General features: G+C 41.5%; 1 protein-coding gene across 4 annotated transcripts in view; it reads right to left on the bottom strand.

Annotated features, from left to right (window-relative positions):
* Positions 1-22,683, bottom strand: part of MARCHF8 (membrane associated ring-CH-type finger 8) — a 315,603-nt gene that overhangs the window by 7,483 nt on the left and 285,437 nt on the right. For 3 of the 4 annotated variants that reach the window (XM_063435261.1, XM_063435262.1, XM_063435263.1), the window contains 2 exons: positions 4,143-4,222; positions 3,098-3,919 (listed from right to left, as the gene is read on the bottom strand). In XM_063435261.1, the coding sequence (XP_063291331.1) occupies positions 3,098-3,919; positions 4,143-4,222 (902 nt within the window). The remainder of the gene's footprint in view (positions 1-3,097; positions 3,920-4,142; positions 4,223-22,683) is intronic. The other variant, XM_063435264.1, reaches the window with a different exon arrangement.

Genomic DNA, 22,683 nt, shown 5'->3' with positions numbered 1-22,683 from the left:
TTTCAAATATAAGGCTACAGCATCCAAATTGGAAGCATAATCTACCTGGAGATTATTTTTCAGTTCGGCTACTTAAATTTAAAATTCACTTTGAAATCACAAGCCCCAGTTGAAAGAGTAATCCTGTAAATGTATAGAATGTCCTACTATCAAAAATATTGGGCAATTACTGGACAATTCAGGTATGTATAAACTTATGAAAAATCTAAAACCCTCTGAGGTGCTTATATTTCCCTGCGTCCCTCTGCCACCACCACCCATTTCTGTTGGAATCCCCTTATCCTAGGTGCTGCTGAATGGCTATGGTCAGTCCTGGTCTACATCTTATTTTTTTCTCTTCACAATATTGTGTTGTAAATGTGAAAATTATGAAGAAAATTATTTTGGTGGTAATTACAGCACTTTTTGACCCCCCTTGTTTGTAACTGCATTTTAGTCAGAATTGTACTGCAGTGCCTTATTTACATATATTCTGGAATCCATAAATATATAGCTCATCATAGCTCATAGTTTCATCATTGTCTCTATAATAGCTCCTGTTCTTTCTTCATCATAAATTTTGACTGCAAGATTATTCCTCAGTAGGGATCGACCAATTTTTTTTTTTTAAAGCCGATACCGATAATCTGTGAACTTTCAGGTCGATAGCCGATAACTTGCCGATCTTCTGTACATTTACTATTTTGAAAAAATAAACTATTTCTAAAGGTAAATGCACAAAATATACATGCAACATGTAGTGGATGCAGTTTGTTAAGACAGGAGAGCTGTGTGTGATTGTGTGTGTGTGTGTAGTGGATGCAGTGTGTGTTTGTGTAGTGTGTATAGTGAATGCAGTGAGTGTGTAGTGAGTGTTTGTGTAGTGTGTATATAAAGTGAATGCAGAGTGTGTGTTTGTGTAGTGTGTGCGTATAGTGAATTTAGTGTGCGTAAAGTGAATGCAGAGTGTGTAGTCTGTGTATATAATGGATGCAGAGTGTGTGGTGTGTGTGTTTGTATAGTTTATGTATATAATGAATGCAGTGTGTGTATATAATGAATGTAGTGTGTGTGTGTATAGTTTGTGTATATAATGAATGCAGTGTGTTTGTATAGTTTGTGTATTTAATGAATGCAGCGTGTGTGTGTGTGTGTGTGTGTGTGTATATATATAATGAATGCAGTGTGTGTGTTTGTGATGGGGTGTAATTTGTGTAGAATGGGCAGGAGGGGAGGCATTTTTTATTTTAATTGTATTTTTAATATTTGTTATTTTTTTTTATCTGCAGTGTGTTTTTTTTATTTTAATATTTGTTTTTATTTTTTGTCCCCTCTCCCTGCTTGTTACCTGGCCAGGGAGGGGGGCTATGGCATTCCCTGGTGGTCCAGTGGCATGTGCTGTGCAGTGGGGGGTGGCGGCAGGAAGCTGCTACTTACCTCCCAGCAGCTCCCCAGTCTAACTCTCGTGGTCTGCGTGCCGCGTTGCCATGGTAACCCGTGGCAACGCTCTGTGGCCGCAGGACTCGCGAGATTTGACATGGGAGCTGCTGGGAGGTAAGTAACAGCTTGCTGCCGGCCCCTCCAGGACCACCGGGCTTGTCATGGGCCCAGCAGTCCTGGTATGTATTATCGGCAATATCGGTATCTATATTGGCCAATACCGATATTGCCGAAAATACCGAATATCGGCTGATAATATCGGTAAAACAGATAATCGGTCGATCACTATTCCTCAGTAAGGTGATTCATAAACCAAATTGCTAGATTTAGGCCAGCATAGCCAACATGAAACAGGTTGACTTTTAGAATTTACCGATAGCAGCGATGTCGGCCTAAAATGTTTAAATCACGGTTCAGTGAATAAACTGAAAGTGAGCTAAAGACCAAAAAGGATTTTTTTCAACATGAAAGTCAAAATACTTGTGATATTCGAATTGTAAGCTCTGTTAAATGGGTGATAATTTTATACCTGAAATACAATAAATATATACTGAATTAATGACTGAATTGAAACTATGCAGTGACATAAGCAGGGTTGAAGAGTTTTCTTAATCATCACTTTAAATTCACTACAAATTTTCACAAGATTGAGAAATCTATAATTGTATGCAATCCTCTATAAAGTGTTTTAAAATTCTATGCAAAAGGTTTTGTAATCTATGTGTTATGGTGTTATCTCCAGCAATAAGAGAGATGCTTTGTATTAACAGTGACAGATATTCAGATCATGAATTTTAGGGTATTTTTATTCTCTATGCGAAAATAGTAAAGCAAACAATGGCTGAAGCAATAAATATAGACTATTCAAAAAGCACTAGAGATGCAGTCTAATTAGAACCGAACTGAACCATTGTCATGCTACTGCCTCATAGAGAACCACTAGATAACTGACTAAGAGGATGGTTTTTTTGGAAACCAACCTGCATAAATTCCCAGAGGCCTGAAACAGGGGACGCTGAGGGCAGTTTTTTTTTTTTTGTTCTTTGTTTTTTTTAAAGGGGAACTGTAATTTCTCTGAACATTGCACCATTAAAAATCACCTATAACTTGTTAAACCCTTTTTAACATGATGTTCCATTGTATTTTAAAAATGTATATTAAAAGAATTAGCTAATGATATCACAACCTAGTTTATTCCAGATACAGCCAGGTTGCAAAGGAAGAGTAGAAATATAAACATTTGTTTATATCTTCTTTTTTCTGTACGCTTTCTATATGCCGACTGCCAGCTGTAAAGGGCATTTTTGTTAAATATAGGGATTCCATAAATATTATAATACTAATTTAAAAAATCATTGGAGTAACAGTCCCCTTTTAAACAATGTAGTTGCTTTCTTAATGATCTTGGACACATTGTCAAATATGCTTTCATCATTTTGTAATATTTAACAAAATAAAATGGAAAGAAAAAGTACCCTATTAAATTTTGTTAATACATTTTGTTATGGTTTTTTTAAATGGATTGTTATGGTTGTATAAATGGATGCATCTTATAAGAAAATAAATAAAAAGTGTAAACTATTAAGTGGTAATCTATTTAAAATACATGCCAGTAATTCAGTTAGATTCAAAGTGAGACTGCATCTCAACTAAGAGGGTGGTTTTTTTGGAAACCAACCTGCATAAATCCCCAGAGGCTGAAACAGGGGATGCTGGGGGCAGTTTTTTTGAAAAGGGAGAAGGACATTCAAGATCACTGTCCTCAATCGAACATAGTGGAGCTCGTTGTTCCTGAAGATTTTCTTTGACAGATCCATTATCCTCAAACACATCATCATCCCCTATATCATCCGAACAGAAATCTGTGCTTCCCAAAAGAATACTGGAAGATGTGTCTGCGTGCAAACTTCTAGAATAGCCACCCAGTTCCTGAAACCTTTGTAAACTATGTGCACTAGAACTTGGGGAAAATGAAAAAATATAGTGGAGCAAGGTCTTGCTTTTGGAGGAATCACTGTCTCTCTTTTCTTCCAAAAGTGGTATACAAACAAATTCAGGACTTTTGTCCGCGCATGGAACACTTAAATTGGAGATAAATGACTGTTCATGAGCAACTTTAGAGTTGTTCAAAGATATTGTATTAATATGTTCAGCTCCATGTTCTTGGAACTGAAATTTGATCTTCCCAATGCTATGATCTTCAACTGAAATTAAATGTCCTTCTGAGCTTGTCCGTTCCACATAATCGCCGGTAGAAATATTTTTAGCTCTCTGGTCCACATCATTCAGAGATTTGGAGAATGGAAAGGCCACCTTGGCCTTAGCAGAGTTGAAGGTGCTGCCGCAGCCCTTATTATTTTGTTTCTCTGTGAGACCATCTTGACAAATTATGGTCACTGTGACCCCTGGTGTCCTAGAACTGTGGCAATGAGGATTTTTCAAGACAACAGCAGACTGTACTGGACTTTGATGACAACATTCAGAAAATACAGCACTGGAACTGCATGCAGCACAGTGGGGGGAAAAGCATAGAAAGTAAAAAGAAAAAGGAATGGAAAAAAAAGAAGACAATCATTGAAGTAAAACATAAAAACAAAACATACAGACAATATGTTGATGAACACAACAAAATGATTTGAACATTAAGAATACTAGCGACATACTTTTTCATTCTTAGACTGCTTTTTAAGATTTACAATATTAGTTAAAAGAAAAGTAAATACCTGCAGATATCTTGACTGGAGGGAGTCACTGATGTCCTAGGAAAGCTGTTTGGAGCAGAAACTGAAGTTGGACTCCCTGCCTGCAATATAAAATAAGACATTAGATTTTCCTCCACAATTATCCATGCAGATAATCTTTTAAGAGCACTGTTCGGTGGCCCCTAATCTTTAGCAGAATCGCAGGATATGCACGTTTCATTGCTGTTATTTTATTTATTTTTATTTTGTGCAGCATTGGGACACTTTCCAGTAAAGACTTCTCCTTAACCCCTGACACTAACTTAAACAGATAAATGGCAAGGCGTGTATTACAGAACAATGCCGCCTTGGGGTCCTGCAAACCTTGTTAATTACTGATATATCCAGAATTCCTCAGTGGCATTTCCTTAAATCCATGGTTCAACATTGTGTATTCTCTGTACACAAATATGATCTGCTTGTTGATGTTAGAGTTTGCATTAAAACTTTACTACTGCGCATTGAGACTGGCAAGATTTAGCATATGGTCACAGAATTAAAGGGGCACTAAGATCATCATAAACATTTCTGCTAAATTAAATTGTTATGGTGCCAGGAGGCTCCCGGGTACACTTTTACCTTAACCGTTATAAAACTGTATAACCGCAAAGTGTGCCTCCAGCGCCAAGCTGCAGGTCCCCACGTAGCATATGGCTTCTGAATCTTTGTTTCAGGAAGCGCGGAGTTCCGACGACCAGGGGCACTACTAATCAGGTGACGCTCTAAGCCAATTAGTAGCTCCCCATTTATTTATTTTTTTATTTTTTTAAAGGTGTATTTTGAGATAGAGAGAGAGAGAGATTGTACAATATATTTTAATGTGCATTTAAATGTTAAATGTGTTTATAGTTAATTATAACTTTGGGATAGCGATGTCATAGTGAATGGGAGGGATTTGTTGCCAGGCAGTCCCCCCGATCAGGAACACAATGGATTGTAAGAATGGGGGGTATGCTGCTAGTACATCATTCATCATGGAGGGATTGACAGAAATGTTTAGGATTTTTTTTAGTCAGACATCTCCTAATCCACTGTTCTCCAATAAATAAAATAAGAATGTAACTTACCGTATATCGTCCCCGCACACTGGCCAAAAATTACTACAATAAACTGTAGTGGTTCTGGAGCCTATAGTAGAACAATCACTACAGTTCTGATGCTATGAGAAACCATTTCTCCCCCATTGAAAGTAGACAATCAGTTTTAAAATGGTTTGACTTCTTATCTAGGATCCCCCCGTGCCGCTCCATGTATTCTATAGCATCGGCCGAAAAGTAGGAACTTCTGCTGGCTCTTGAGAGCTAACCACTGCAGAGCTTAGGTTATTGGCTATAAGTGATCAGCTGATGCTCTTAATCAATGACCTAAGCCCCCAGACAGCATCTGACTCTTAGCAAACTGTTCTAAAACAGTTGAACTACTTACATTGTGGGGGGGATACCAGGGCACTCAATAACCATTTGTTTGCTTACCTTAATCCAGCGCCGGGCTCCCCCTGCACTGATGACCTCTGCTCCTCCATCGGCATCTGAGTGAAGCCGATGCGTGGCCAGAGGTGCATGCGCATTCAAACCCGCCTATAGGAAGGCATTAGTCAATGCTTTCCTATGGGGATCTTTCTTGATGCTGGACTCCATGAGGATGTCCAGCATCAAATACGTGCGATTTACTCAGTGTAAATCGCGGAAGCGGCCTTTAGTGGTTGTCAGGGAGACAGCCACTAGAGGCTGGATTAACCCTGCAGTGTAAACATAGCAGTTTCTCTGAAACTGCTATGTTTTCATCTGCAGAGTTAAAACTAGGGGGACCTGGTACCCAGACCACTTCATTGAGCTGAAGTGGTCTGGGTGCCTATAGTGGTCCTTTAAAACAACTGATGTTAGAGGAGGGGTGAGTGGGGTGTTCTAGCAAAAAATTTATCCAAAATGAAATGTTCAGATATTGGTTGAGAATAGAAAGAACAAGGAAATAAACAGGTGAGTCCAATAATTATGTTGGTCCAATAAAAGAGGCATCATTGCATACTGCAATACTCTGGTATTTTGGCATCTTATCTACTGGACTAACATGGCTAAACCAATGTAAAAAACAAACAACAACAAAAACACACACACACTCACACACGCTCTCTCTCTCTCTCTCTCTGCACCTTTTAACATCAGCATGTCTTTCTGATTTGTGTTTTAGTATTCTATATTGTAATTTTTTGGATGCCGATTTAACAATGCTTTGTCAATCAGCCCTTCACTGCATTTACTTCTCTCCTGCTACACGGCAAAGTATTTAAATGTGTTCAATAAATCAGCATGCTTACTAGACTCTCAATCACTGATGGAAATTTACGTTCTCTTAACATTAGACGACAAGCAAATTGAGCGAGTGAAGTAAGTCAGAACTGTATATTAGTGGGTTGTCATACCCTCACTGAGATTGTGTTGCTAGCAGCACTTTGGGTTTTTATCTTTTCATGGTTCTGATAGGTCGAAGAGTTCTTTTTACTCACTGACTATTTTCTGCAGTATTCACCAATATTTTTTGATTAATGTCAAGACGTTGTTTTAGATTATCCTAGTTCTCAACATGCTGTTTTTTTGTCGTTCGCAAGAACACTGTGTCCAAAATATATATTTTAAAAAATCTATTTCAGATATCTATGCCTCACTAAATATTTTACAATAATTGTGATTATGATAACAAGGAACTCTTTGAGCATCTCTTTTGCGGTCACTGTGGTAATATTAGTAGTAAATTAGGTTTTCATTAGAGGTGGGGTGGGTGGGGTATAAAAACACAACAGGGCAGCAAGGGTGACGGCCATCAAACAAGGTGGAAAAGTGGCAGAACTGAAGTGTGGCTATTTAGTAGAGCAAGAGACCGATACGGATAAGTACTCTGGGAGTCCATAAGCATTTCTAAACAGAAGTGTTTTGAGGGACTTCTTAAACAATTGAAGACTAGGGGAGAGTCTGATGGGGATAGGCAGGCTGTTCCAAAGGAAGGGAGCCGCCCGCAAAAAGTCCTGCAAGCGCAAGTTAGCAGTAAGGGTGCGAGCAGAGGACAGGAGAAGGGAGCCAGCAGTGCAGAGAGACCAAGAATGGGCATATCTGTGAAGAAATTTAAGAGGGGCTAAAGTTGATTAAAGTTTTATAGGTAACAATATTTTAAATTGACACCTATACGATACCGGAAGCCAGTGTAAGAATAGACAGAGGGGCGAGGTATGGGAGGAGCAATTGGTGAGAACGATCAGCCTGGCAGCAGCATTCATTACGGATTTATAGCGGGGCAGTTTGGTCCTAGACCAACTAGGAGAGAATTATAGTAATCCATGCAAGAGATTACCAGACATGAACAAGCTCCTTGGCAGCATCTTGCGTGAGGAAGGTGTGGCTGCAGGCAATGGTTTTAAGTTGGAATCAACAGGTTTTAGCAACAGACTGGATATGATCTGAAGTTTAGGCCAGGATCAAAGATAACACCAAGACAAGGAGTTTGCAAGGACGGACTGATGCAAGTGACATCAACTTCAAGGAAAGCAAGGTGGAGGATCAGCAAGATCCTCCACCTTGAGGAGGAGGGGGGGGGGAATGCTCAGTTTTAGAGAAATGGAGTTTCAGAAAACGAGACATCCAATCAGAGGTTGAAGAAAGGCAAGCAGCGACACGTAGGAGGGAGAGATATATCTGGGTGTTGTTGGCATACAGATGGTAGCGGAATCCAAAGGAGTTAATGAGTTTGCCAAGAGATGCATTATAAAGAGAGAACAGAAGGGGACCAAGAACAGATCCTTGTGGGACTCCAACCGAGACAGGGCGAGAAGAGGAGGTGTCATTGCAAAAGGAGACACTGAACTAACGTTGGCAGAGATAAGAGGAGAACCGTGAGAGGACAATGTCACAGAGACCGAGGGATTGAAGAGCTTGAAGGACATGATCAACAGTGTCAAAGGCGGCAGAGAGGTCAAGAGGAATTAGTATAGAGTAGTGGCCTTTGGATTTAGCTGTAATTATGTCATTTATAACTTTAATAAGAGCAGTCTCAGTGGAGGGGGAAGAAGCCAGATTGAAGAGGATCGAGGAGGGAGTTTGAATTTAGGAAGTGAGTCCTACGAGTAAAGACAAGTCTTTCTAGAAACTTTGAGGAAAAAGGAAGCAGGAATATGGGACGATAGTTGGTAGGGGAAGACTGGTTTAGGGATGGCTTTTTTAGGATGGGTACGACAGTAGCATGGTTAAGGGGAGCAGGGACAACGCCAGATGAAAGAGCAGTTGAAGATGTGTGTTAAGGATGGTACAAGACAAAGGAAGAGAAATCTGATAAGGTGGGAAGGTACGGGATCAAGTGGACAGGTGGTGGGACGAGAGGAGAGGAGAAGCGCAGCCACTTCCTGTTCTGTAGCTGGGGAGAAGGCCTGTAGGGTACGGTCTAGGTGTAGTTGCGAGGAAAAGGAGCAAAAGGTGAAGCTTAAAGGTGGGGTAAAGTAGCATGCAAGGCTATCGGCTAAAGGGTTAGTTTGGGTGGTGGCTTGAGGTGAGTGAAGGAAAGAGTTGAAGGTATTAAAGAGACGTCTGGGATTGCGTGAGCATGAACAAACTAGTGGAGAAAAGTAGGATTGTTTAGCAAAGGTGAGGGCTGTGCTGTATGAAAATAATCTGAATTTATAATGGAGGAAGTCTGACAAGGTGCAGGACTTCTTCCAGCAGCGTTCAGCTGAACGGGAGCATCTCCTGCAGGTAGCGGGTCTACTTAGTAGGTCAAGGTTGGAGGCGCATCTTCCTTGAGGTGCATGTTTGTAGCGGAGCTGCAGCGTCCAGAGCTGAAGTGAGGGTAGTATTATATGAGGAGATAGCCAGAGAGATACATGAGAGTTTGGAATGGACATCAGATGAGAGTTGCTGGAGGTCAATAGAATTCAGGTCCCCATCTGAGTTGAGGGGGGTTAGATGGAGGCTGTTGGGTGAGGGGCTATCAAGAACAAACAATAAGAGGTGGTGAGCTGAGAGAGGAATTTGAGTGTTGTGGAACTTAGAGACAGTACATGCATTAGAAAAAATAAGATCAGGGGTGTTACAGCTACATGTGTGGGAGTATTAGCCCACTGTGATAGGCTCACAGGGTATGTGTGTAGGATATTTGTTTTTGTAGAGCAAGCAAGTCAAACTCAAAGTCTAGCACGGGCCAAATAAACAAGGTTTATGTGGCCGCAAAGAAAAGAAAACACATTTTCATAGAAACTTAGGTTTATTTTGAAAAGTACAGTAGAAAAAAAAACAGCATCTACTAAGCCACAGCACCCCCTCTACTTAATCCTAGTCTTCCCCCTCTACTAAATCCCAGCACCCCCTTGTAGCGGAATAGGCTTCACCACAGTACCTTCCTTTTGTTTTGCTAAGGGCTGTCCACCCACATAGTTTTGTTACTTTATTTTAGAAACAAGTAACAATAACAATATAATATTGGCTATCGGTCGTCTGGTTGTTCGGTAAAAATCCTGTCCAGCTATCTTTCACCATATAGTTCGACAAACTAACCAACTACCGAACAACCAGGCCACCCAGGAGAGGAGCATGGCATCAATTGACCTCCCTAACTTGGTTCACACTCTTTCAATTGCCAAACACACCAACTAACTGGGGTTTCCAAGGGCCATCTTAGCATACGAATTACACCAGCAGTGTTTGGTCGTCGAGTGTCTAGAACCCAAATCGGACACGCGGCGGCACGAACACCGCAGAGACTTCTATCCTCGTATAAGTTTGTGGGAACTCAAGCGAACAGAGTGGCATTCGGTAAAAAGAATCATACGAATGAGGGGAATTGCACGAACAAAGACACAAACCATATGTTTATATACTTTCATATATTTCAACCTCCCGAACAGAGACTGACCGCACAGCCAACACCCATGGAACTATTTTCGGCTTACACCTCATGTGCGGTCAGTAAAACTAAGACCTCCATAAAACTCGAACCCCTGAACCGATCTGGGTGATTTTTCAGTATGTTGCTCCTCCAGATTGGGGCTATGGGAGATGTTGAAATTATGAGTGTTTTTTGGGGTGTTTCCAGAGAAGTATAAAAATTGTGATTTTATTGTTTGGAGATAATTGAGTTGATACAGTAATTAACTCAATTATCTCCTGAGCAGAGGGGAGGGATTGTGTGTAATGTATGGGAGTGACTTATGACCTGACTCTCTGTTTATTGGTTGTTGTATATTTTTATCAGTGCCCCACAAGGTCCATCTGGGTGGTAACCCCTGGGACCAAACCTGCATAAAAGGCTAGCTTGGCCATTAAAAGTTCAGTTCTGCTCCTAATACCGAGTGTTGTCCAGTTATTGGGAAGGGTGATGGGATATTTGTGAATCATCTTGTACTTATGCCTGCTGTCTTGAAGTTTTCCTGTTTGATCCCGAGTAGCTGTTAGAATATCCAGCGGAGAAGAAGCCCTGCTACCACTGCTCTCCGCTACACCCCTCTAGCCAACAAGCGGAATCCACTCACATTGCCGCTGCCAGTATGCGACTCCAGAGTCTGGCCTCCGGTATACCCCAAATGGCACCGTCCGCACCGTGTGCCAAAGCGGATCCTCCCGCTATTTCTTGAAACCCTGTGAAGGTGGAGCACATCAGGATGTGACGTGGCGCTGCGTGCCTCCGTGCACCTCCAGGTACTCCACTGTCAAGCCACTATAGTGTCCCTCTGATCCGCTATATTTACCCTTTAAAGTTTTGTCTTAGATTCCTAGATGTCAGAATTATTTTTCAAGCCCTGTAGTATTGGGTAACTTAATAAACATGCATTTGATAATCCAGGAAGTGCATCATATATATTGCCACACTGAAAAGAAGTGTTACACCTCTTACTGGCATAATTTCAATGGTTACACACATACATTTCCAGAGCTTTGCATCGAATTTAAAAATTATACATACTAATCTGCTACTTTCCTACTACTAGGTATAGATGACACCATACATAAAAGCAATTGCTGGGCTATATGCAGAAAGAAATTGGTAGATTTGTACATAGATCAATATAATCTACATGTTCTCTCTTTTTTTTTTTTTTATGAAGAAACAAGTCAATATAACCATTTGCCTCATAAACCTGATGTATAGTAGTTAGTCCTGCAAAATGTACTCCAATTCTTACTTAATTTTAAATTGATTCTGTTTATTTTAAACAGAATGGGAAATTGTAAATGTTTTAGCTTTGACTGGAACATATTCTGCTTCTATCAGTGTGTAAAAAATAAATCAACAAGTTTGTATCTCAGGGCTGTCTGAAGAATTTTATCTTTGAGTACACATAATGATTAAAATGTTTGAATATCAGGTATCGTATATATAGGCTAATTTTTGTAAGTTGTGACGGCGCAAAGACTCATATGCTAAGTGGGTTTAGATACACTACAGTCTCTTGGCTCAGTCTCCATGTGTATAAACCAACAATTTCCAGTTGGTTTACAGCATCCTACTATTCCCATGGGTCATGGCACTGTGCTGTCCTGCCTAATGAGATGCAGAGGTCTTTGTTTTCAATAGACACTCTGTTACCTTCAGAACAATACTGCACTGTACAAATACAGTGTGTGCCATTTTTATGGGTCAGCACACAAATGTACCACATTTTGAATTCCCCCTTTTTCATGCTAATAATTTACGGTTAACAAATTAGAACTCATAGTGATAATAAAGCGCAACAGTAGGGAAAATATACCCCCTTCAAAATGTAAAGAAACTCTCCTTCCAAAATACATTGGCTGCACAGCTATCAGGAGGAGCATCTCCTTGTGGTCTTACTCTATAGGATCTGAGCTTATCCCATAAACCTTTGCTGGACAGGGAGTTCATGGGATAAGTAGTTTTTCCGCCACCTACAATTCCAATCATCACACAGGATGAGTAGAACTGCCCAAAGGGAAAAAATTGTTAGTAGCCATGATAGAGCTGCTATCAATTTATGACAGCAGAAAGGCCTGAGTGCCAATCAAAATGACTGCATGTACTTTGATAGACTCACAGGCTGTTTGATAGCTGTCATCTAACATTAATACTGAACCAGTAGCATAGACTGGGGCTTTAGGTCACTGTGACAGTCTGATAGGGCCAGCATTAAAAAAAATACATTGTTGACGGCCTCATGGCAGAGGCAGCCAGCAGTATCCAAACACATGCCACCATCATTATTTCAACAGCTGGTTCTCACCACGATCTTCAAGACCTGTAATTTGGAGTATTTAAAATTGCCAGTGTGCCCTCTGTGTTGGATGTCATAAAGGTGGTTAATATTAAAGGACCACTAAAGGCACCCAGACATAGATTTATTTATTACCGCCAACAAATTTTGCAGCTTTGTACAATTAGTGGAGGATGTACAATATACACAAATAAATACAAAAGGTAGAGAGGGCCTTGCCCGAAAGCGGATACCTAGCCATTTAAGCTATTTTGTACAAAGTGCTTAGTTAGATTGCCCGTGAGCTTACAATCTAAAGTATACAGTGGGGATTTGAGACAAGAGGTAGAATGGGAAATCTGGAAGTGATGGCTAAAGAAGTTGACAGTGTTGCAGCTATTGGTAAAATATAAAGGGAATGAAGTGGTAATTGAGTGAGAATCTCAAACAGCTGGAGGAGCATGTTATATATTTAGTGGGAACCTGGGTGGCAAGGAGGAGGGGAGGGTGGGTGCAGTGAAGTGGTTTGGGTGCAGTGGCCCTCACATTTCAATCCCTGCATTGCAGATTCCCTGTGAAAACCCAGTCAAACTTGATTCTCAAGTAAATAAAATTACATTGGTGCAGCGATTTGCGCAGTAGCCTCCCCATACTTCCTTTTTGAGAAGTTTTGGATTGGCATAGATGATCAGTATTGATGAGCTGCTGTGGAGGGAGCACCACTGCGATGGACTATAGATAAACCAGGGGTTCACAATTATTTTTTCCCTTGGAGCCCTTTGACATAGTGTACCAACATTGAGGAAACCCCAAATAATTTTTAGAACCCTAGCACAAACCTTTTACTTAACATTTCGTTTTTGGCAAAAAAAAAAAAAAATATATATATATATATATATATATAAATATTTTTTTACTATTATTATTTTTTATTATTATTATTTTTGGTACATATACACTCATTTCTACAGATGGTCAACAAATTGCGGTCCTGGTATGTATTATCGGCAACATCGGTATCTCTATAGGCAGATACCGATATTCCCGAAAATACTGAATATCGGCCAGACTGATAATCGGTCGATCCCTAGTTATAACAGCAGATGGATACATGAATATCTAATTTAAATAATTTGCTTTATAAATTTAAAACAAAACAAAAACATACATACATACATATATACAGGGAGTGCAGAATTATTAGGCAAATGAGTATTTTGACCACATCATCCTCTTTATGCATGTTGTCTTACTCCAAGCTGTATAGGCTCGAAAGCCTACTACCAATTAAGCATATTAGGTGATGTGCATCTCTGTAATGAGAAGGGGTGTGGTCTAATGACATCAACACCCTATATCAGGTGTGCATAATTATTAGGCAACTTCCTTTCCTTTGGCAAAATGGGTCAAAAGAAGGACTTGACAGGCTCAGAAAAGTCAAAAATAGTGAGATATCTTGCAGAGGGATGCAGCACTCTTAAAATTGCAAAGCTTCTGAAGCGTGATCATCGAACAATCAAGCGTTTCATTCAAAATAGTCAACAGGGTCGCAAGAAGCGTGTGGGAAAACCAAGGCGCAAAATAACTGCCCATGAACTGAGAAAAGTCAAGCGTGCAGCTGCCAAGATGCCACTTGCCACCAGTTTGGCCATATTTCAGAGCTGCAACATCACTGGAGTGCCCAAAAGCACAAGGTGTGCAATACTCAGAGACATGGCCAAGGTAAGAAAGGCTGAAAGACGACCACCACTGAACAAGACACACAAGCTGAAACGTCAAGACTGGGCCAAGAAATATCTCAAGACTGATTTTTCTAAGGTTTTATGGACTGATAAAATGAGAGTGAGTCTTGATGGGCCAGATAAATGGGCCCGTGGCTGGATTGGTAAAGGGCAGAGAGCTCCAGTCCGAGTCAGACGCCAGCAAGGTGGAGGTGGAGTACTGGTTTGGGCTGGTATCATCAAAGATGAGCTTGTGGGGCCTTTTCGGGTTGAGGATGGAGTCAAGCTCAACTCCCAGTCCTACTGCCAGTTTCTGGAAGACACCTTCTTCAAGCAGTGGTACAGGAAGAAGTCTGCATCCTTCAAGAAAAACATGATTTTCATGCAGGACAATGCTCCATCACACGCGTCCAAGTACTCCACACCATGACTGGCAAGAAAGGGTATAAAAGAAGAAAATCTAATGACATGGCCTCCTTGTTCACCTGATCTGAACCCCATTGAGAACCTGTGATCCATCATCAAATGTGAGATTTACAAGGAGGGAAAACAGTACACCTCTCTGAACAGTGTCTGGGAGGCTGTGGTTTCTTCTGCACGCAATGTTGATGGTGAACAGATCAAAACACTGACAGAATCCATGGATGGCAGGCTTTTGAGTGTCCTTGCAAAGAAAGGTGGCTATATTGGTCACGGATTTGTTTTTGTTTTGTTTTTGAATGTCAGAAATGTATATTTGTGAATGTTGAGATGTTATATTGGTTTCACTTGTAAAAATAAATAATTGAAATGGGTATATATTTGTTTTTTGTTAAGTTGCCTAATAATTATGCACAGTAATAGTCACCTGCACACACAGATATCCCCCTAAAATAGCTAAAACTAAAAACAAACTAAAAACTACTTCCAAAAATATTCAGCTTTGATATTAATGAGTTTTTTGGGTTCATTGAGAACATGGTTGTTGTTCAATAATAAAATTAATCCTCAAAAATACAACTTGCCTAATAATTCTGCACTCCCTGTAGAACAAATAATCATAAAATAAATATGCAGTTTTTTTGTAAACAAATTTAAGGACACTTGCATGCAAATAACTGTAATGGAAGTTTAGTTAGATTTTTTTTCATTGTGGCATAGAATATTAAATAAAATTCACAAGAACCAAGCCTTGGGGTATTAAAGGTCAACTGCAATGGCCATTAAAGGGACACTATTCACCAGAACAACTACAGCTTATCTAATTTGTTCTGGTGAATAGAATCATTACCTTCAGGCTTTTTGCTGTAAACACTGTCTTTTCAGAGAAAATGCAGTGTTTACATTACAGCATAGTGATAACTTCATTGGCCACTCCTTAGATGGCTGTTAGAGATCCTTCCTGTGTCATGGCTGCCTAAAATGCATCCAAACATTCAGTATCTCCTCCCTCTGCATGCAGACACTGAACTTTCCTCATAGCAATTCATTGATTCTATTCATCTCTATGATGAGATGCTGATTGGCCAGGGCTGTGTTTGAATCATGCTGGCTCTGCCCCTGATCTGCTTCTTTGTCAGTCTCAGCCAATCCTATGGGGAAGCATTGTCAGCCGACTGCTTGTTTTTCTGAGGCAAACAGCATGCAGAGTTACAGCTTCAGGCTTGAATACAGTAAGATTTTGCTATATTTATGCAGGCATGAGAGGCCCAGGGGGGGTAGATGGTGGTTTTATCACTATAGGGTCAGTAATACATGTTTGTGTTCCTGACCCTATAGTGATCCTTTAAAGTGTAAGTTCACCTGCCAGCAATAATTCACCTTGATGCTTTCAGCCAAAAGGCAGCATATCCAAGACAAAAATGTATATGCTTATGAAACATGTAAAATGTATGTATGTTTTTACATATATGATACTATTTTACAAAAGAGATGCTTTTATATGAATAGAATAATAATGGATATAATTGTTCTCAAAGTTAATTTTTTTTTTACTGTTTTTAAAGTTTGCTGTATCATGATTTGACTGTATAATGATTTTATTTTTTCACTGTTCGATGAGACACGTTGATTTTATTGTTATTCACAAAAATGTTACTTTCATATATAGTTTAAAGATGGATAGTTTAGCTATTAAATTTACATTTGATACTAAGTTAAGGTAAACACTCAGTAGGAGTATATAACCTTAAGACATGATTTATGCCGCTTGACGGACAGAGTATATAACCACAAGTCAGCGGCCATGGCACCTATCTTGAGAAATCCCTCATGAGAAGGGCTAAACGCGTTGAAGGTGCCAGACGTTACATACAGCAACTGGTAGCTATAAACGAGGCTCCAGCTTTTAGTGGGACTTACCTTGAGCATTCCTCCAAGTTCAGAACGTAGATGGTCTGCTTCAGTACACGAGGCAGACGCTGTCTCCTCTGGAGGACCTTGTATCCCTTCTGCATATCGGGCTGAGGATATTGCCTACCAAGCTAATAAAGTGATTCTTGTAAGAGTTTCTGATTTGGGTTTTGTTTTTTTATACAAGGGAATTAAAATTTACTGTGTTACACTATATTTTGTTTCCTTAATTTTTAAGGTACATCCAGCACATTACGTGGTTCTACATTGAAGTAGACACATATTTTGACTATTCCCCCTTGTGACTATAACCACTTGGAACTTTGATTATTTTCTTTTTAGATTTATTTTTATCTTTTTTAATTTATCATTATATATTTTCTTACTGTATTTCTCATGGGACCTATAGACTTTCGAATGGGATTTCCAATCATATAGAACTGTTTTCTTGATATCCATGAGAATATTTCATAGGGACACATTCACTAAGCGCTGAAACAGTGGATTGCTTTGTAATTTGAGAAAGTTCTTTTTTGTTTTAGAAGCTGGTATAAAGTACATGCCAATGGTATTTATATATTTTTGTCTATATTAAAGGTGATGCTAATTTGGCCACACTACATATTTTATTTGACACATTATTAGTGATTTATTGCGCTCTCTGTTCTAAAGTAGTTTTTGGTAAACATTTCTATAAGGAGATGCTAATTGGCCAGGGCTGTGTTTGGCTTGTGCTGGCTCTGCCCCGGTCCTGCCTCCTTGACAGTCTCAGTAAATCCTATGCAAAAACACTTCTGATGGTGTCAGCCAAGCAGGCAGATTAGGGACAGAGCCAGCAGCAGCGAACTTGAACAAAAGTAAGATTTTACTATATTTAGGGGGGCTAGATGGTGTTTTTTTAACACTATAGGTTCATGAATACATGTTTGTGTTCCTGGCCCTATGGTGTTCTCAAACAATTTACAAATACTCTTAAATGACATAAAGGTATATTCTAGAATTTTGGCCAACAGACTTAGGGGGGTCATATCAGATATTGTCCATCTCGATCAGTCTGGTTTCATGGGGGGCAGAAGCACATCGGAGAACATGAGGAAAATTTTTGAATGTTATCTATTGCGCGGGTCAACACAAATCACCTTTTGCCTTGAAGCCAAGTAGGCCTTCGACCGCAGATGTTGATGGTATCTGGAGGAGATCGTGTTCTCTTTCGGCATCAGGGGCACCTTTGAAGATTATACCATGGCGTTATATGGGGACCCACAAAGTAGAGTCTCAGGTTTAACGTTTCAATCTGATTGGTTTAAAATTCGGAACGGGACCTGGCAGGGCTGCCCACTGGCCCCACTACTATACGTTCTGTCTATTGGACCTCTGGCAGCAGCCATCAGACAGAATGTAAATACAGTTGCAAGAAAAAGTATGTGAACCCTTTGGAATGTGGGGATATTTATAGGATAATAATAGTAAACAGTTGAGAATTGCCCACTATTTCAATTCTCAGATCCCAAAGATCGTTATCGTGTAAGTGAAATGTATTCCATATAAATAAAATCACAATTTGTTATAAAAATAGATACAATTTGGGGGGCGGGGCCTGGCAGCCAAGATGGCCGGTCACACAATCTAAGGGCTCCTGTAACAAAGAGCATAATCGAGCTACTACCGAGCGACCTACCAACAATGGCAACAAACGGTACCCGGGGACCGACTCAGGACACCGTGAGACAAAGAATGGTACCGGTCCGGTTCCAATTCGAAGCAGAAAAACCTGTGCCGACCATGCGGCCTACATCAGAGCAGAGCCTGAGGTACGGGGGAATCGGCCGACCACCCGGTACAGGACACGCTCGCAAGCGAGACCTCCACACAGCCCTGCTACCCCCCCTTTGGACCGGCGGGGGATATCCCGGTCCTCGCCGGGGGCGAATACCCCCACAAAATTGCCTGACCAAGCGACGATTTCTAAAGCAAAACGTGGAGGGCGAGGCCCGCCCAAGAGGGCGGCACGGATGCAGCCTACACCAAAGCACCCACTTACTGAGCCTCCTCAGAGCACATGGGAGTTCTATGACCGGCTCCGAACCAGCCTCTGGACACAGCTAAACTCCCGGAGACTGACCTTCAAGCAGGTGATGAGAGCGGTAGCAGGATGGATCCGCCCGGCAATCCGACGCCGCCTGAGGGTATATCCCCCTCGAGCCAGAGCGGCCCCCCGACAGAACCGGAGCCAAAGGCCAACACAGCAGGAAACAGTGCAAGAAAGCATAGACACCAGAATAAATGCCCCCAAGCACCAGAGCGAGAACCGCCGGAGCACCCGACCTGCTCGCCCTTCAGCGGCCACAGCAACCTATGCCCAGCGTGACACGCTCCCACACGGGAGAAAGCATGGTCCCGACCGCGACGCAAACCGGGATGTGGTGAGGTTAGTTGCAGGATGGAACCCCAGGCAGAGGACCCCTCCACAACTCACAGGAGGGGGAACCCTCGAACCACCCCGGAACCGAAAGGAGGGAGTGTGCTGCCCCCACCGCTCCACGACCCTGGAGAAACCGTCAGCGAGCAATCGGACCACACCGAAACTGGGTATAGGTTGAAGCACGGACTGGATTGCATACTTGAGGCGGGTGGCCGCCGGCTACACCGGGCACTAAACACTGATAATCCAGCCAATAAAGCTGAACTGCATACACAGCTGACAAGGGGAATTGTGGCAAAACCGTTCTATTCTGGCAAGATATGGCAGCTATTCACTTCAGTGACTAACCCGGTGATGTTTTCTTTGTTTCCGTTGACTTTTACTTGTATACCTGGCTACATTACACTGCTGGACGCTCTGGAGACCACGCCAAACCGGGGTCCACTCAAACCCTTTACACGGGACTTTTGAATGTTCGGTGAGATGGACTCATAAGGGACCTCGCAAGCACTCACGGTAAATCCCTCAGTGCACAAGGGCACCCAGCTGTACTGAGCCAATACCCCGCACTCAGAGACTTCCAGTTCACCATGCAGACCAGCCTGCGAAGACCCCCGATTGTGATCACAGTTTATTTTAATTCTTTATTTTTGAAAGTGCATTGATTACATACATTAGTAATGTCAAAAATAGTACAGTAGTAGATAAATGGTGACATATTGATAGCAGGTTCAAGATATGTTGCACTTTTTTTTTTTTGTATGGAAATTCAAGAGTAAACAGACAGGCTTAACAAATTAAAGGAAACTGATAGGCTATACATGCTGCCTACAACATTTTAGTTTAAGATTATGCTACTAAGTCTGGTCATATAATGCAAATGGTCAATATAGCATTTTTATATTTTTGTTGCTAAACTTTAGGTGAGAATACAAGCTATGGATCATAAGATCCGGTTGGTAACATACTAAGTTATGATAGACAGACATCTAGTGACACATGAGTATATAGCAAGCTAACAGTTCAAGGAAACACAGGAGCCAAGAAACGAGAAAAGCGTTAGGCAAGTGCATCAGGCTAATAGTGGTTAGTGCTGAGCTCGACTGTGAAACAAATGAGCATATAACAGATAAGTGATAAATGATAAGTGAGAGTCCCAACATGTAGATTTGTGAAACTTATGTGCCAGTCCTCCGACCTGCCTGTGCCTCGTGGTTGAGGGTCAGTGCATCGCTGGTGGAGCGGTTTCAGCCAATTCCCTGCTTGCAAGGGAGTGTAATGGCCGGAGAAAGCGCCTGACTGGGATCCGTTTCGGGCGTCGTTTTGTGTGGCGGTTCGGTCTCTTGGGCATGAGCTCTCAGGGGCGCAGTGGGGTTCCGCTTTGAGTCTCTTGTATGTTTTCCCCATCCGGGGAGTGTTGTCCTTCTCGAGGGTTACAGGGCTGCGAAGGGGTAGGCTCTGCTGGGGGGCAGGACGACTCACCGCTGGTCTAGGTCTGTGGTTGAAATGTTTGCGTCGGGTCGTCCGCTTCCACCTTCCCGCCCTCTTAGCTTCACCAGAGCTCCGGTCGGGAGCCTCAGGTCTCAGTACATCCTCTCTTTGGGTCACTGCTGGTGTAGTCTCCTCGTTGGTGCTCCCCCGGTGATATATTTTTGCCCAAAAGGCGGCAAATAGGCGATCCAGCCTTTCTTCAAGGGGCGGCAGCGGGTTACGCACGGTGACATCCATGGCAGTCAGTGCTGTGTCGGCAGTGTGGGACAGGCACTGTTGTCGCTTTGCTCTTTGTTGCAGGCTTCGGTTACCGGGATATCCCTCACCGGCAGGGGGGGGGGAGGGAGAGAGTGTTCCGGGGAGACCTCCAGATTAGTGGGCTGCAGTCAGCGTAGGGATCGGCCGCCTCCCCTGCTGTGGCTGAGTAGGCCTCAGGTAGGCCTCAGGTCAATCCCCGGATAGGAGCCGCCGGTCGCGGTCAGGAGACTATGTTTTAAATCCCGCAGTCTAGGGCTACCTACTCGGTGTCGGTTAAGCGTAGTTTTGTAGGCTTTTGCCCCAATTCTGGCTGGATTTGAGCGGTTTTGCACGGAGCTCTTCTCCTGTGCGACCGCTCAGCTTGGCTGCTTGGCTCCGCCCCCCCGGTGATCACAGTTTATAATTGCATTTTGGTCACACACTTGTTTTTCCATGTTAATGTTCATAATGATAGAAAGTAACAACACAGAGACAACCCTAACCGCGCAACACGATACACAAGCCCAAATAGGCACTAAACATACCATAGGGCACCGGTCTCTACACCTGGGGTATGGGCGGCCCGGCGGGGCACCGTCTAAAACTCATTAGCCCATTTACTCATGGCACGACTTCTGCATACTGCTGCATACTGCCCGGCCACTACCGCGAGGCGTAACATGCTCTCACACAACCCCCATAGACACAGCTAAACTGACACGGCTAATCACAACTCACTTAACCCTACCTTGACAGTATAGCGCCCTCACCGAGCATGAGTTATTTCTCAAGGAAAAAAAAAATAGATACAATTTATTGTGACAATTTAAATAATAATATGTAACATGCGTGATAATAATCAATGAATATTCAGTATAACATGAGTATGCAATACAATATGGTAATGTAAAAACATCTCCCAATGGCTGACACAGTCTTAATTGTCAAGACAAGATTTATGACGGTAGTTCACAGAAAGAAAGTGAAACTTACACACAGAGCTTGCAGCTTAAGGCCATAAAACTTTAGCTGACAGTTAGAATAACCCTTTCAATGCTGGCTAGACCTCCTAGGTAATTAAGACCTATTCTCATGTAATTTTAAATAAAATAACATTTAAACCAGCTCATTAGTCATTTCCATGAACCATCAAATAAGAGTAATCTACCATGTTCTATAAGCAGAATTTTTAACTTGCCTAAACAGATATTTTATCTTATTTTAGGGCAAATCAATACACCTGGATAAATATCACGATATGCTAACATGTGATATGTCACATAAATACATAATTATTGTAATTCCATCTGCAGAATAGAATGCTTAATTATATATTCTTTAGTAACTAAGATTTCTAAATATCGAAACCTGATCGTGATTTATCCAGTCATATATCATGCTATTAGAGAATTGTAATTAATTTAGATTAATTAAATGAAACCAGTATAATTACCAGTTAAAGAGATGTTCTCATCAGATGTTCTCCTCAGGAATTTGAATGTCATGGGTCTCTTTCTCTGCCTCCTGACTTAGCCTGCTTCCGACTGCTTCCTCTGACTCCTTCCCCCGACTGCTTAGCCCTTTGCTTCTTTGCTTACTTTCTTGCTTCCTTTGCATTGCTCTCTTTTCCCTTTGTCTTAACTTTTAAAGGGAAAAATTCTCTGTTCGTCACTAGGTGATAGACCAATAGAAAACTAGAGGTGTGGTTACCTTCCAGATAGCAATTTAAGTATTTGGTCTATAGAAGGCAGTCTCGTCCCACTAAACATACCTATCCAGGAAAGAGTTAACTTTTCCTGGTGGCTATTTTGACGTCATTTAGCTTATCTTTATGGTTATTTATAATTTAAGTTTTCTGTCAGATCAAAGAGTTTCTTTGGGCTTTCTTCAGACTATGTGTCTGGCAAATTCTGCTATCATTTTTAATATGACAGTTATAACTAAGTATGACCCCTAAACGTACAATGGGACGTTATACAATATCGAAAGTAAAATTAAATTATTTAATCTTCTCTGTCACAAATGTCTGGGTTTACAAATAGCATACCCCCTGATAGCCCCGATCTGGGAGACCAACATATTCAAATTTCACCTAGATCGGATCAGGGGTTTTCGAAAAGTGTGGAAGTCTTACTTCAC

Source organism: Pelobates fuscus, chromosome 10 (assembly GCF_036172605.1).
Source record: "Pelobates fuscus isolate aPelFus1 chromosome 10, aPelFus1.pri, whole genome shotgun sequence".
NCBI classification, from domain to species: domain Eukaryota; kingdom Metazoa; phylum Chordata; class Amphibia; order Anura; family Pelobatidae; genus Pelobates; species Pelobates fuscus.
This window is presented reverse-complemented; position numbering and strand designations above follow the sequence as displayed.